Source organism: Carassius gibelio, chromosome B20, assembly GCF_023724105.1.
Source record: "Carassius gibelio isolate Cgi1373 ecotype wild population from Czech Republic chromosome B20, carGib1.2-hapl.c, whole genome shotgun sequence".
In the NCBI taxonomy this organism is placed as follows: domain Eukaryota; kingdom Metazoa; phylum Chordata; class Actinopteri; order Cypriniformes; family Cyprinidae; genus Carassius; species Carassius gibelio.
The window spans coordinates 3,978,372-3,993,371 of NC_068415.1; the positions used below are offsets into that span (position 1 = coordinate 3,978,372).

Here is a 15,000-nt window from a genome sequence, read left to right on the forward strand (position 1 = left end):
TATGTATTTGATTTGCATATTAAATACATAACCCCAATTTTAAAACAAGCACACTAATATATTTCATGTGAAGCATATTTTTAAATCATGCATTAATTAAACAGGTAAGAAAAAGGTAAGATTTCTATACTCAAAAAAATCATGGCAGTTTATAAATTACTTTGCATATATTTTATTATATTTAATAAAAATGCATTCATACAAATAGATTAGAATTAGCGTAAATCTTTTAATTGTGAAAACAATTGAATTTATTCAGTTAAAAATAATGGCTATCTGTGGAACAATCAAATATTCAACGAGTTAATTCAATTAACCCTTTAAATGCCACCACCCATTTTTTTATATAGATGTAAAAAGTGCACTTTTCAAACTTAAATTGTTCTAATTAATGGTTGCTTAGGAATACAGACCTAAGGTTAGACTCTATTTAAGAAGACAATCTGCAGATTATTGCAGGAATCATTTCAAAATATTAAAGTATCAAAAAGTAAAAGAACTTTAAATTTACTGTTAAGAAACTGCACTGTACCATTTTTATTTTATTTTATATAAAATAACTTTTTCTAAATATTTTTGAATCCAAAGTTGCTATAAAATGAAAGCCTCATGTCTAAATACGTTATGTTCCAAATTTGAAGTTGATGTAAAAAAAAAAAAATTGAGGTTCTAGAGATTTTATTTAGGGTGTTATATCACAAACAACCACTGGGTGCCATCAAAACCCCATTGAATTTTTTCATGCATTTTTGTGTCTCAAATGTCTAAATATCTCTGTCATTATTATCTATCATAAAATAACCACCAAATATGGAATCTTGAGACTCAGACCTTTCCAACAACATGCATTTTGTCAAGATTATAAAAAGCTTTGATTCTAAAAGACCATAATACCTTTTGTGATATGACACCTGACCTGACTCCTCCCACTAAAGGGAAGGAGACTGCCAAAAGATATTAAAGTACCTTTTCCATGGTAATGCAATGTCCGATTTCAAAATGGTTTTCACAGGATGAATTTTGAGGCTTTAAGTTTTCAAATAATATGAAAGTTATGAGTATTACTAAGATATGTGACAGAGAAAAAAGACAATAAAAAAAGAGAGCCAACAGTTGGTTGCCAAATATACAGGTATATATTGAATGAGTAAATGTTCAAATCTGAGTGAATCTTTTGGTGAACAAACTCAAAAGTGAATCAAAATCTAGAAGTACTTAATAATAAATGAAGACAGGATACCCATGAGTGGAGGACAGTTAGATTGAGTGTATTACCTGACGTTTTCGTGGCGGTACATATACATGGTGTTGAACTGCTGAGCATCTGATTTCTGATTGGCTCCTTTCTTCATGCCCTGAAGCATCTCATCTGCTATGTGCTTCGGCAAGATGGACAACAGCAATTCCTCCTATACACGCACAAAAAACATATAGTATATAAAAATATGTATCTACATGGTTGTGATTATGCACTTTTATTAACAATAATATAACAAATAAAGAATTGCAATGTCTTATCTTATGAATATTCATCAGAGCTAGATTCAAATGTATATTTCTAATTTAGTGGAGCTTCAACAGGTGTATCTAAAGTCTGAAATATTGTCCTGGCTCTAGTTTTACAAGCAGAAGAGCGATGTGGGATTTCGGGAGTTTGATCGCAGAGCGCATTTGTCTCTTGATGCCGTTGCCATAGTGAGTTAAACCTGTCATCCCTGCTCTGATTGGCTGGATGCACTCAACTCCCAGAAGCCCCCACTGCTTCTATGGCATTCTGGGATTAATAGGGTCTCTGGAGACCAGGTGACAACATGAGAAAGGGATGCTGACAGAAACTGCTGTACAGATAGACTGGTGTTAGCAAGGATTCCATTAACACTTAATAGCAAGTCTGCTTAATGCATAAATGTAAACCTGGAACACAAAACCAGTCTTAGGTTGCTGGTGTATATTTGTAGCAATAGCCAAAAAAAAAAAAAAAAAACACATTTTATGGGCCAAAATTATTGATTTTTCTTTTATGCCAAAAATTATTAGGATATTAAGTAAAGATCATGTTCCATGAAGATATTTACTTCATTTTTGATAAGTAAAGCCATGGAAGCTAGGAGGAATTCATCTGGATAACTTCCCAGGGAACACACGTTAGGAGAAAGTTGTTAGCCTGAATGCAATTTAAGTCGCTTTGGATAAAAGTGTCTGCTAAATGCATAAAAAAATTAAAAAAAAATTCTGTATTTAGATTTTTTTAGCACCCTCAGATTCCAGATTTTCAAATAGTTGTATCTCAGCTAAATATTGTCCTATCATAACAAACCATGCATCAATGGAAGGGTTATTTATTCAGCTTTCAGAAGATGTATAATTTTTAATTTTTGTTGACAACTAGCAAATAGTGGGGCTGTTTTGAAAATATTGTCCTGTCTATTAATTATGTCACTAATAACTTACCCTCATGTTGTTCCAAACCCGTAAGACCTCTGTTTATCTTTTATGTCATAAGGGTTTTCATAATTATTAAATCAGTAGTCTTTATGCTCTTAAATAAGTCATTCAATAAGCATTTGTGCATGATATAATATATTATATACGTCTTTGTGCAGACCTCAAATTAATTGTTTAGTAAATATATCAGTCTTTATGCAAATCAATGTTACTTTTTGTCAATGTAACTAATGTCTGTATTGCACTTTAGTGATATATGTTTATATATAAAACCGATCATAAAACTAGGTTTAGTATGTACTGTGTGACCAACATAAAATAATGTGTGGTGGCAAATTTGGGCTCTTGGGTCTTTAGTGTTGCTGCTGTCACAATAACAGTAGCCTGGGGATTGACTTCATTACTGCAATAAGAGTGACAACAGAACACCTGCTCTCTCTCTCTGTGTGTGTGTGTGTGTGTGTGTATGTGTGTGTGTGTGTACAGTGTGTCCTTGTCTCTAGTTCTGCTCAGATGTGCCAATAACAGGTAACAGGACACAAGGGCCTCAGAGCAGAGCTCCACCACTGAGCCCAATTAGAGTATCTCGGTGCGTTCATTACTCACACACTTCACATGGCACAAAATCCCTACAAAAAGCATCCGGTGCACTTAAAATCCTTTTTCATTCAAAAGAAAATTTGTATTTGGGAATGCATTTGTGCATGTACCTGTTGTTGACTCTGTTCCTTCAGCGTAAGATTGACTTCCAGAGATTGTTTGGCCTCGAGGAACGCTGTGCGGTATATACGGTCGGCCATGAAATATGACATCATGCCCACAAACATGGCAGCAAAATACAGCATCAGATTCGCCACCAGCTATGGGGAATAACACACTCACGTCACTTTTGTGAGAATACACACACTCCAGCTGCACCGAACATGGTTTTATTTACATGGAAAATAGAATGAGGGATGTTTTTGAGTCGTGACTGAGTCTGACCCATGACATCAGTGTGAAATCATCCTATCAGATCCTTCCATGAGCTCAATGTGCATGACATGAAACACGTGAGATGTTGCTCCCACAACCCTGTGCTGTCATGCATTACAGTTTTGGAGACTATCCCTAAAAAATACAGTATAATAATGTGAAATATTATTACAATTAAACATTTTTTGTAATTTAATGTAATTTATTCCTGTGATCAAAGCTGAATTATCAGCATCATTACTCCAGTCTTCAGTGTCACATGATCCTTCAGAAATCAGGATAATATGCTGATTTACTGCTCAAAAACAATTCTTACTACTGTTGAAAACAGTTTGACTGTTTACTACAGTCAAACTATTGTTTAAGGATTTTTGGGGCAGTTGTGGCCTTATGGTTAGAGAGTCTTATAACCCATAGGTTGTGGGTTTGAGTTTCTGTACTGACAATCTGGTGGGGGGACAATCCCTGCTCCGGATGTGTGTTCACGGCTTGTGTGTGTGTACTTGGATGGGTGAAATGCAAAGCACAAATTCTGAGTATGGGTAAGAGTACACACGTCATTTCCTTTCCTATTTGAGCATATATCTGAAATATCATTTTTTGTACCATTATAAATGACTGTACTGTCACTTTTGATTATTTTTTGATGAGTCCTTGCTCAATAAAACTATTCATTTCTTTAAAATAAAAAATAAAAAACTTTCTGACCTGTAGTGCATCTGTAAATTATAGTATAAAAAAATCTAATTTCATACGAAATTGAAAATAAAATATTATATGATAATATAATGTAAAATTATATTGTTTAAATATTATATAAAATAGCTACTATCATTGAATCTCATTTTTTATTAATTTAATGCATCCCTGCTAAAAAAAAAAAAAGTATTAATTTCTTTAAATAAAAACAAAACCCCTGACCAGTAGTAGTGCATAAATAAATTAGAAAGATATCTACAAATTTTATTTTAAAATTGAAGTAAAAAAAATATAATTCAAATATAATTCAAAATAAAACACATTCATAAAATATTAAATATATGAAATACTATTTTAGATATTATAATCAACTCAATTTAAGTATGATTTTCAGAAATTAAGTTATGGAAAGTCCCCACAATTCACAGAGACACTGTGTGTGTTACCTGTCTGATCAGCACTGTTAACTGTAGTTTGTCTTGGTGTCTTTGCGCTACGGTGAATCCCAGCAGTAGCGTGTGCGCGCAGCACGAGAGCGCGCTCAGGAGCGCGATGGGCGCGAGAGGCAGCGGGAGCGTGAGGAAGAAGGAGAAGAGGAAGAATGTCTGCCATCCAACGGTGTCACCGGCCGCGTAAAATCCCGCGAAGTTCAAACTGAAGTAACACAGCACGTGGATCGTGATGAGCAGCCAGAGCGCGTACGGCACAAGGACACGGGTCACGGACTCCGGCAGCAAACGGAACCGGTACAAAATATAGAGCAGAATATCCGACGCGAGCCCACCTGCCGCCACCGCGAGCGTCTTCAGTTTATCATCAGAGTAAACCACCGCGCACATGATGACGACATAACCGTTAAATAGTGCCGCGAACACGATCAGCACCAGTAACGTCTCCTGCCTCTGCCGCAGAAAATACGTCTGATAAACTTTCTCCAGAGACTCCGGTGTAAACTTGAGACGCATGAAACGCAGCAGAGAGCGCGAGCCGCCACGCGCCGCCTTTATCTCGCGCGCGCCTCCGCCAGTGTGCGGTTCCGTTACGGTAACCGGCCCGTCCTGAGTCCCGTTCACCGACATACTGGAGCTCTAGTAAGGTTTGACGTGTAATACTGCCGTCTGTTGAAGATCCGTCACGGTTGTCCGAGTTTATTCCGCTCGGGTTTGAGTAGAAACGCACCGGAGAGATTCAGTCTGTCATTCCTTAACGATCCCAGGCTCCGTTTCCATGACGAACACATCCCGAACTGCTCTCCCACATCCTAAAAATGCAACAATAACAGAACAGAAACGAATTAATGCTTTAGTTTCCTTATTTATTTAATATTTTGTTAAAATTTGAAGATATCAAAACTAGTGCTGTCAAACGATTCATCTTATCCAGTCGCTTATAAAATGTAGGCTATGTGTAAACTGTGTACAGGCCTATTAATTATGTAGGTCTATATTTAAATACACACACATACGGTATATATTTTAAAGCATTGTTTTTTTTTTATCAACACTTGAATATAAGTAGGTTTCATAAAAAATGAATAATTCTGAGCAAAAAGTTGAGAAAATCGCATTTTATCAAAAACTATGGATAATATTCAGTATGATTATCAAAGCATAAATTCAGGGAATCACTTCCATCAATACCGCATAATTGTTTTATATGCATTTGTTTACATAAGAAATCGCTAATTTCTCTGTCCTGTTAATGTTTGTTTTTGTTCGGGAGGTATTGTACTCGTTCAGAAGATTTGTAATAGCGCCCCCGAGTGTATAACAGTAAAAACACAAAAAGCCGTAAAACCTCATCGATGGCGGGGAAGCGTTGTCTTCTAAATGACGAGATAACTCGTCAGTGGTGGGGAAAGAGGTACATTTACACAGAATACACATGCGATTAAATGCAATTAATTGCGATTAATCATTTGAGAGCGATAATGTGTGTGTGTGTATATATATATAATAAATTAAATCACACACACACACACACATATATACATATGTATATATATATATATATATATATATATATATATATAAATATGTACACGTGTGTATTTATACATACATAACACATATGCACAGTACATACTCATATATTACGTAAACAAAAACTTTTATTTTATTTATTTATTTATTTATTTTATTTTAATCGCGATTAATCTTTGGCAGCACTAAACGTCATTCATACATTACATAATGCCTAATGTCAGCAGTCATCTTGAGCAAGCCTACGATAGCTAACACTAAAAAAAATAATTTAAAATAAAATTATGATTTATTACACATAAAATTTATTTGATTTAGTTTATTATTAATTGATGTGCATATTTACAAAAATGATCGCCTTCAAAAAGTTCACAAAAAATAGCATTCGCCTCAACAGGTAACCATAGAAATACAATAGAACGCTGGTCGATGGATTTGTTTTGTTTATTGCCTGTCACATTAACCAAATTTATCTAGGCTAGGCACCATATATATACATATACATACATACATATATATATATATATATATATATATATATATATATATTTATATATATATATATATATATATATATATATATACATATTTATATATATAGAAATAGAAATATATGAAGAATTGTTACAAAGATTTTGCCATACAACAGTAACTACAGCTGTCAAGCTTAATAAATAAATATTAAAAACATTAAATATATAAATAATCTACAAATTTATTTTTGTCTGAAATAATTCTGATTATAACATTAACGATAAAACAAAGTAAATCTTTCAATGTTATACCATTTGACCAATAAAAAATTAATGAACAAATTTGCATCTTACCTGATTTAAGTGGAGACTTGATTTGTATGCTACCACTGTTATTGTGGCAAAATACAAATATGTCTTTACATTCTAAAAAAAAAAAGGCTATAAAATTCTAAAGTACTGAAATTAACTGAATATTAAGTGATATTTACAATTACTTCTGTTAAAGGCAGATATTCCATGTTGTAGGTTTGGTAAACAATCCATATATCACCGAAGGCTTTCTAATAACCTTCATGTAAGACTGTCAGTATCCTCACTGTACCTCATCTACAAACAATAACTCTCTCTCTCTCTCTCTCTCTCTCTCTCTCTCTCTGAGACAGTGTTGCTGTAACCAAACATAAACTCTTTCCAGGTTGCTACAGTGTGTTCTCTTGTGAGTAAAAGGTTCATGCCTGAGGGAACTAGAGAAATATATTGTCGCACTAAGTTTTCCATTCTAAAATATGTTGAAATGATCCACATATTTAAGGCTACTGTTTATGTTCATGCAATAGTACTGTTTATTCCTGTTTGTTTACAATGTTTTTGCATAGAGTCATTATTCAAGCCTCAGTAGTATTTCAAAGGTATTCCTCATTTCCATGCTGGTGGTCTGCTCCCTCTGGTGGCCCTTTTTTCACACTTTATCATACTTCACAGGTATGTTTCTGCGTCAGCATGAATGGAAATAGTGCTGTTTTGTTTGTATGCAAACATTTAACTTTTATTTCCCAATTAAGAAAGTTAATATCCTCTGCAGGGATGCTGGATGGAGTTGTTGTCCTCAAGGCAACTCATACACATGGGGGCAGCAAACTCTCAGATTAGATTTTTTTTAACACAATGTGACCTGTAGGAGGAAAACTTGTAAACAGGAGAATGCCACATAATATGATTGAATGGATGATTCATTTGTATAGAGCTTTATTGTGTATTGTTGTACACCCAGAGCAAGGTGTGTGGAGTCTCAAGATCAATATCATTTATTTATCTTTTATATAGCCAGGAAAATCCCATTGAGACATCACAATCTCTTCTTCCAGTGAGACCTGGCCATGATGAAGATGTATATTGTTGTAGACCTATATTGTTTGATGAAACACATTTTTTTAAAACAATCAATTACTATACTGTATGTGATTTAATTTTATATCTTCTTCCAGTGCCTTTGTATTCATAGTATGAGATTTTAGGAAAGAAATCACTGGTCAGAATTTATTTTGAGTTTACGAATAAAATATGGAAAAGGGGAGAAGACAAGAAAATGCGGGCTAAGTTTAATATAGATACTGGATAATAAAAAATGTAAAAAAATATTCTAAAAAGATGTATTTATTAGGATGACCAAACATACTTGTGCTTTCTGAAAATAAAATATTTCATGCATTATATTAGTCTAGAACATGAACCATTTACAAGATTTCTTCATGATAATGAAACAGAGATGACATTACGTTCCAATTCATTGAAAGTTTCTGTATATTTTACACATTTTTGTTTATTTTTTTCCACAGGTGATCACAGAAGATCACAGATATAAATTTTACTTCCTCCACATTTGAGATATAGCCTAGGCTAACGCAGTAGTTTGTACAACTTTAGAATATCCCAAAGGGTTTAGAATAAAAATACTCACTAGAATTCTGTATAAAGTACATTCAGAATGTTTGACAAATTCAACATCGTAAATGAGTCATAATAGAAAAACATTCACACATAATATCTGTGAACAGGAAAAACAATCAACATCATTTTTCTTAGAATCCAGTCATCTTATAAACATTTCACAGAAATAGAATAAAATAAATGATCATATGAATCAGTAGAGTGGTTTCTAATAAAATCTAAATTAAAAACATTCATTGTGTCATTGCCATGCACCTTTGCAAGTAGCCGACGTTTAACTCTACATATGCTTGCATTTTACAGACATGAGTTTTTGTTCAAGAGCTGGGATTATTTTACTTTAGACAAGAAAAAAAACTAAAAATGATATTAAGATATCAGTGCCACAAAAATTATTACATTACATCTGGGGGCTTTTGTTTTTTTTGTTCTCTGATATTCAGTAGATTGTAAGATCACTTCAGTGCCCTCTGATGTCTCTGTTACGTGGTTCATGACTCAAACCAAAGTTCACTGACTGTCGCTCACAGGTGATTCCATGAGGAACTGCGGCGTTCTCTGCAGGTCAGAGCGGGTAGTGCGGCACGCTGATATGCTGGTGAAACGCGCCGTGGTGAGCGCCGTACAGCAGCTCCGGAGACGCACCGCTCAGGCCCGTGCACAGCGGCTCATGGTTGCTCAGGACCGTGGACAGATACTTGGCCTCTTCTGTGAGTCTTTTCACCTCTTTCCTGAGTGCCGCATTTTCCTTCTCCAAATTCTCACTCTCCTAGAGCACGAACAGAAAAGAAAAAACATTTAATAATGCACATTTCCTGAAGAATATGTACACAGTAACAAAAAACAAAATCTGTAAAATTTATAGTAAGAAATTGGCAGCTGTGGTTGCCAGAATTTTACCCTAAAAATTGAGTATCAACATTTTAGGGGTTAGCGGATTTAACTTAAATTTACAGTTACAAACTGTTATTCATTAACTTATATAATGTTAATATACCAACCTAGTACTGAAATCTGTTTTGTACCTTTATAATATATACTGATAACAATCAAATTCAGGTGGTGATGAGAAAGCCACAATGAACCAAAGCTCACCACAAGCAGCTTTTCCACAAGCTGAGAAGGCCAATACTAATAGATTATTAAATATATAGAGTGAGAGAGGGCGCACAATGTCATTCGCACAAACACTAAACACCATAATGGTGACATACATGCAACTGAAATATGCAATAAACATTAATATAACAACATTAGATGTAACATACAACCCTACTAAACATAACTGATAAGAAAAAACAAAGAAGAAACATATATTTTTTTAAAAACATCAAATTCGAAAAGCAACGCAGGGAATCTTGGGAATGTCAGTTTACGGGGTTTTCACTGTAAATTATACATTCTTTTTCAACTTTCAAAAATGGTATTTTAGCCTAAAAATACATGAAATGTCTATTAGAGTATATTACAGTGTATATAGTAGGGGAACTTACTGTTAACCATTTAAAAGGTTTTTACTGTAGCATTGTCACAGTTATTTACCATTAAATACATAATAATTTTTTACATTATACATTCTGCAGGACATGAATTTCAAGTTTCGTCCTCTAGAGGTCCTCACAGTTATAAACAGTTATAAACTTTCTACCTTACTTGTGGGCTTTTTATAATCCTCAGTAATTCTGGTTATTGAATATTCAAGATTTCAAGTTGTACATTTGTTAACCGTTAACGTTCCTATTTACATATTTATAAAGTCAATAACACTGATTGGTCGAATAGGCAAGTAGCCTACTTTAATTATTCATGTGCTCTGGACAGTCACAGAATGTTTCACAAACGTTTCACACACATTTATCTGTAAGAGACTGAAAGATAAATGGAAATATCAAATGTTATGAAAAATATTTTCACAATTAGGTAAGTAGTTGTTCATGAGTTAAGAACTCTTTGGTTTATGATTGGTCATCTGTTGTTAAACAACTGATGTTGTAACGTTCTTCTTTATCTATTCATGAGGTCATTAATTCTGAATGGACAAACAGGCATTGAACCTATTTTGATAACTGCATGATAATCCAATTGTGAAAATGTTTACCATAGCATTTTTTTTTTCAGAGAGAAGCTGGAACAAAACAAAGCATAGGACTACAGAGCCTGTGAATAATTTATGAGGTAAGCAGTGTTTGGTTTACAACTGGTTGTCTGATGCCTATAGATTTGTAAATATGTTACCGCTCTTATTTACAGATTTGTGAGTTAAATAAAGTTTGATTTTTTTTTTCAGTCTCTGAAACAAAGCGTTCAAAATATTCAGTTTACTGTCAAATCTTATAAATAATTAATGAAGTTGCTACTAATTGGTTGTCTATTGCGAAACATCTCAACTGTTAACCTAAGGTTTGTCACAGTATGTAAAATATTTATAAAATGCTCAAAAGTCAAGTCATTTGTATTTGTATTGCACTTTTTAAAATGCATGATGTTTCAAAAGAACTTTTAGAGAAAATAAAACATCTTAAAACCCAAAAGAGCCCCCAAGATGTGAAACAAATGAGGAAGCATCCATGACTCATCTGCATTGAACTCTGATATAGCTACATAAATGTCCAAAGGTAAAATTTCAACTGGCCACATGTCTAATAATAATGGACTTGAAATAGATGAGTGCATACATATGTTTAGTGGGCATTATGTTTAGGTACTCTTGGGGGTCATGATGGTTCCCGCTCAGCGGCGTCACCGGCCTGTATTCTGCAACACGACTAGCTGCTCCACTGCCTTCCAGTCACTCTAGGGTAAAAACCCTCTGACAAGCGTCATTCAACTTTATCTGCCCACGGTCCATAGCGACACCTTACCAGAAATGACAGCTGAACACTCCCCCTGACAGCCCACGTTTCTCAGGCAGGCCTCAACTAAAAAACACAGCATGAGAAGACACTACAGGAAACGTGTCATACGGAGGGAAATTTCAGCTTCCTGTTTATCGAGCTAAGCGTGAAGAGCGAAACCACATACTACACTGAACTCAGAACAGTCTCCCTTAAACAGAATAGGTGCATCAGTTTCCTCTGTAGCATTTTCAACTTTGGACTTGTTTTTGTTTGTCAAAGATATTTCATATCTTTGGATTTGAATAATTAATCATAAAAATAATCTGTAATGTTGATATGTACAGTGAATTTACACAAGCACTGAAATTGTTTTTTGTAGAAATAGAAATTGTTAGTAAATTTCACAATTAATCATAAAGAAATTGCAAGTAACACTTTGAGTTAAATGTGAAACTTTGTATTAGACGGACTGAAATAATATTTCTTCATACACATACTACAATAATATTTATTTAACTATTATTTATTTATGACAAAAATATTTTTTGACACAAAATTAACATTTTTAACTACTGGGGTTTTCCTTCACTTTTCATTTTAAAATGCAAATAGATTATTATTGTTAACTTAAACAAAAATTAAATTTTTGTTAATTAAAATAAAGCTGAACTCAAATAAAATATGAGTATTTGATAAAAAAAGAAAAACTTATTTGAATGCTGTCTTACATAAATAAATTTTCTCTAATCTAATCTAATAGAAATATTAAAAAATACAAATGACTAAACGACTAAACTAAATTACTAAAACTAAGAGTATAAAAATTAAATGCTATTCAAAATATTAATACACACTATAATAATACCAGATACACACAAGAGTCATGACCGTTACTTGATCAAATGTTATGTGTTTAATTAAGCATAGTCGGTGTAAGCACTCAGCTAAGCTTATGTGTGACCTATATGTGCATTTCTCAATAATTATGCAACCTCAAACTTGTAATGATATGTGTTTCCTGGTAAGTGGTATGTGCCGGTCAGGACAGCATCTCCCACTCTGCGTTTAACCAGTTCAGTTCAAGGGAATTCGCATGAGGTCAATGTGTGTGTTTTATCAGATCACTGATGCTGAGAACTGCAGCGGGGGCTGTCAGGAGTCTGACAGCAGGTCAGCTAGCTAATCAAACGTCTTGCTTTCTGTGAGAAAAAAGCTTCAGTTTTCTTTGACATCTGTGCATTTTCTGTAAATCAGACCCGATCTCATTCTCAAGCAGAATCCACTCCAATGACTAGTATACTCTCTCTCTCTCTCTCAAAAAAAGTAGACTATGAAGCTGTCAGAGGGGAAGTACACTAACAAAAGCTAAAAGCTTATTTTCCTCGAAATAGTACATATTTACCTTAAAGTATAATTAGATTTTTAGCGTATGTGCCCACTGCCCAGACAAATGCACAGCCTTTCAAAATTGACATTTCATATCTTGTACGAAAGGAGTGCTCAGCACGTGCACAATGCAAATATTCATATATTTTAAGTTTTTGTGCTTTTTCTCTCCATGGGTTATGAGTGATAAAAAATGTCTTTGTACTCGAGTGTATATCAGAGAAAAATCCAGCTATATGGAAGACCAAAGGTGCTAAAAGTCTTTAAACAGAACACTTGGAATTTGACCGTGTCAGTATGCACTGTTCGTTCACGTTAACATGCCAATTTTTAATGTGATTCTTTTGTGACTGTGTTATTACAATGCACAGTTGTGCCTTGTTTTGCTAAAGTAGCCTTTACATAGTTACATATTAGTACCTAAAGCAGGGCTCATCAACCCTCTCTGAATATGTCCTCTGAAACGCATTAGAGCGGACATAAATATGATCACTCATACCACAGGAGGAGGTATGGGCTGCATTCTAGACTAAACTGCACAAGAGTTGTCACCAAAGAAATCTGACAAAAACTGTCATAAATGTTTTTTCTTTTGCTCAGATAGTGTCATTATAGCATATTTTTTCAGGCTAGATCAACCAGTGTGCATGCACAGTCCTAAGTTTGTATAGCGTCCAGGACTTTTAACGGCAGCTGCACTGACTGTACAGATTCATGATTGGTTCTTTCATTCAGAAAGCCAGTGGCCATATTGAACGTAGCATTTTTTCCCATTCAAAACTATACGAGTGTCATGTCTTGGGTATTCTATAGTCTTTGTTAAAAGTAAAAGTGCAAACTTGTCTTTCCAGTGCTGATGTTGCGAGCTCTCCTATTGCAGACTTTGATATTTTAATGAGCTCATAATTAATTAAATGCAAAGCTTATATTTGATTTCGTTGAAGTGAACTGAAATTTAAATATAGTGTGGGAATTGAAGATCTGGTTTATATCCGTTTTGCGATGGCACATTTATGTGGCAAAGTGTAAATGGAAACATTTTAACAAATTAGTTTGATATCCGAACAGCTAAAACGCATTAATGACCAGGTATAAACAGGCCCAAAGTGTATATATTAGTACCTTTTGAAAGGGTAATGCCTCAGGTTTGTTTTGGAGTGTAGAAGTCTGTTGAATTTAAAGGTGTAGTTCACTCCAAACTTAAAATTCATCCCCATGTTGTTTCAAATTTGTTAGATTTTTTTAGTGCAACACAAAAGGAGAAATTTTGGAGAATTTTGGGAATGCCATATAAAATTTTGACAGGAATGAAAACAAGGCTGTGAAGGATAGGAGTACAGTGCGTTTAATGAATTGTAGCTTACTGTTGTTCAATGACATACCGATAGTTCAGCTGATGAAGATTTTTAGTAGACAAAAACTCTATAAAACTCTTTTGAAACTAGTGAATTACGAAGATTACAATGATCTTGATCTCATAAAGTCTAAGGCTATCCTTTAAAGCCACATTTTCATCCATGTTAAATTCAATATGGTGTCTCATCTGACTATAATAGGTCTTCTGAAGCCAACAACTGAAGTTTTCATTCAATTATTATATACTCTCAGCCGCAGCTTTCAAATCTCATATTTTCATATACTCATTTTCAAACTGTGTTTGATGTGTTAACAGGGCTCAAAATGGAACGTGACATTCAAAATTTGAATTTGCAGAAACATGAATGAAAACATCTAGTTTTGTGTTTCGAACAGTCACGCAGGTCTGGAACAACATGACAGTGAACAAAGAACTTTAATCGTTGGTTGAACTATCCATTTAATTCAACCAAAAATAAAGATTCTTTATTGGCATTGATGGTCCTATGAAGAACCTTTTATCATCCATGGAGCCTTTCAAATGCACAAAAGGTTCTTGTTGCACAAGAAAGTTCTTCAGATGATTAAAATGTTCTTCACACTGAGATACAAATTCTTTTTGTTTTAAGATCTGTTCACATAAAGAAGAATCAAAAATGCATCGCTGTGAAAACCCCCTTTATTTTTAGAAGTATAGGATCTATTCTTGAAGCTGATGTAAAGATGAGCTTTACTGCAGTGGGTCTGTTCTGCTGAGTTCCTGGAACAGCATGTGCTTCGATCAGAGGAGTGAAAGGACATGAGTAATAGCAGAGGGAAACACCCATATAACACAGATGCTGAATGAAAGTGATAGAGGGTTTTGGCTTTGACTAAAAGCCATATGCGATCCAAACG

The 15,000-nt window shown here is 34.2% G+C and overlaps 2 protein-coding genes across 2 annotated transcripts in view; both read right to left on the reverse strand.

Moving 5' to 3' along the window:
* The window catches only part of LOC127984289 (adenylate cyclase type 3-like), a 15,175-nt gene extending 10,009 nt beyond the window's left edge, over window positions 1–5,166 (reverse strand). Inside the window, exons 1-3 of the mRNA XM_052586868.1 lie at window positions 4,566–5,166; window positions 3,156–3,305; window positions 1,276–1,409 (exon numbers count right to left, since the gene is read on the reverse strand). Coding sequence (XP_052442828.1) covers window positions 1,276–1,409; window positions 3,156–3,305; window positions 4,566–5,084 — 803 coding nt within the window. The 5' untranslated portion in view covers window positions 5,085–5,166. The remainder of the gene's footprint in view (window positions 1–1,275; window positions 1,410–3,155; window positions 3,306–4,565) is intronic.
* Window positions 5,167–8,214: 3,048 nt separating this feature from the next.
* batf (basic leucine zipper transcription factor, ATF-like) overlaps window positions 8,215–15,000 on the reverse strand; it is a 9,960-nt gene continuing 3,174 nt past the window's right edge. Inside the window, exon 3 of the mRNA XM_052585562.1 lies at window positions 8,215–9,293. Within this exon, the coding sequence (XP_052441522.1) occupies window positions 9,090–9,293 (204 nt within the window). The 3' untranslated portion in view covers window positions 8,215–9,089. The remainder of the gene's footprint in view (window positions 9,294–15,000) is intronic.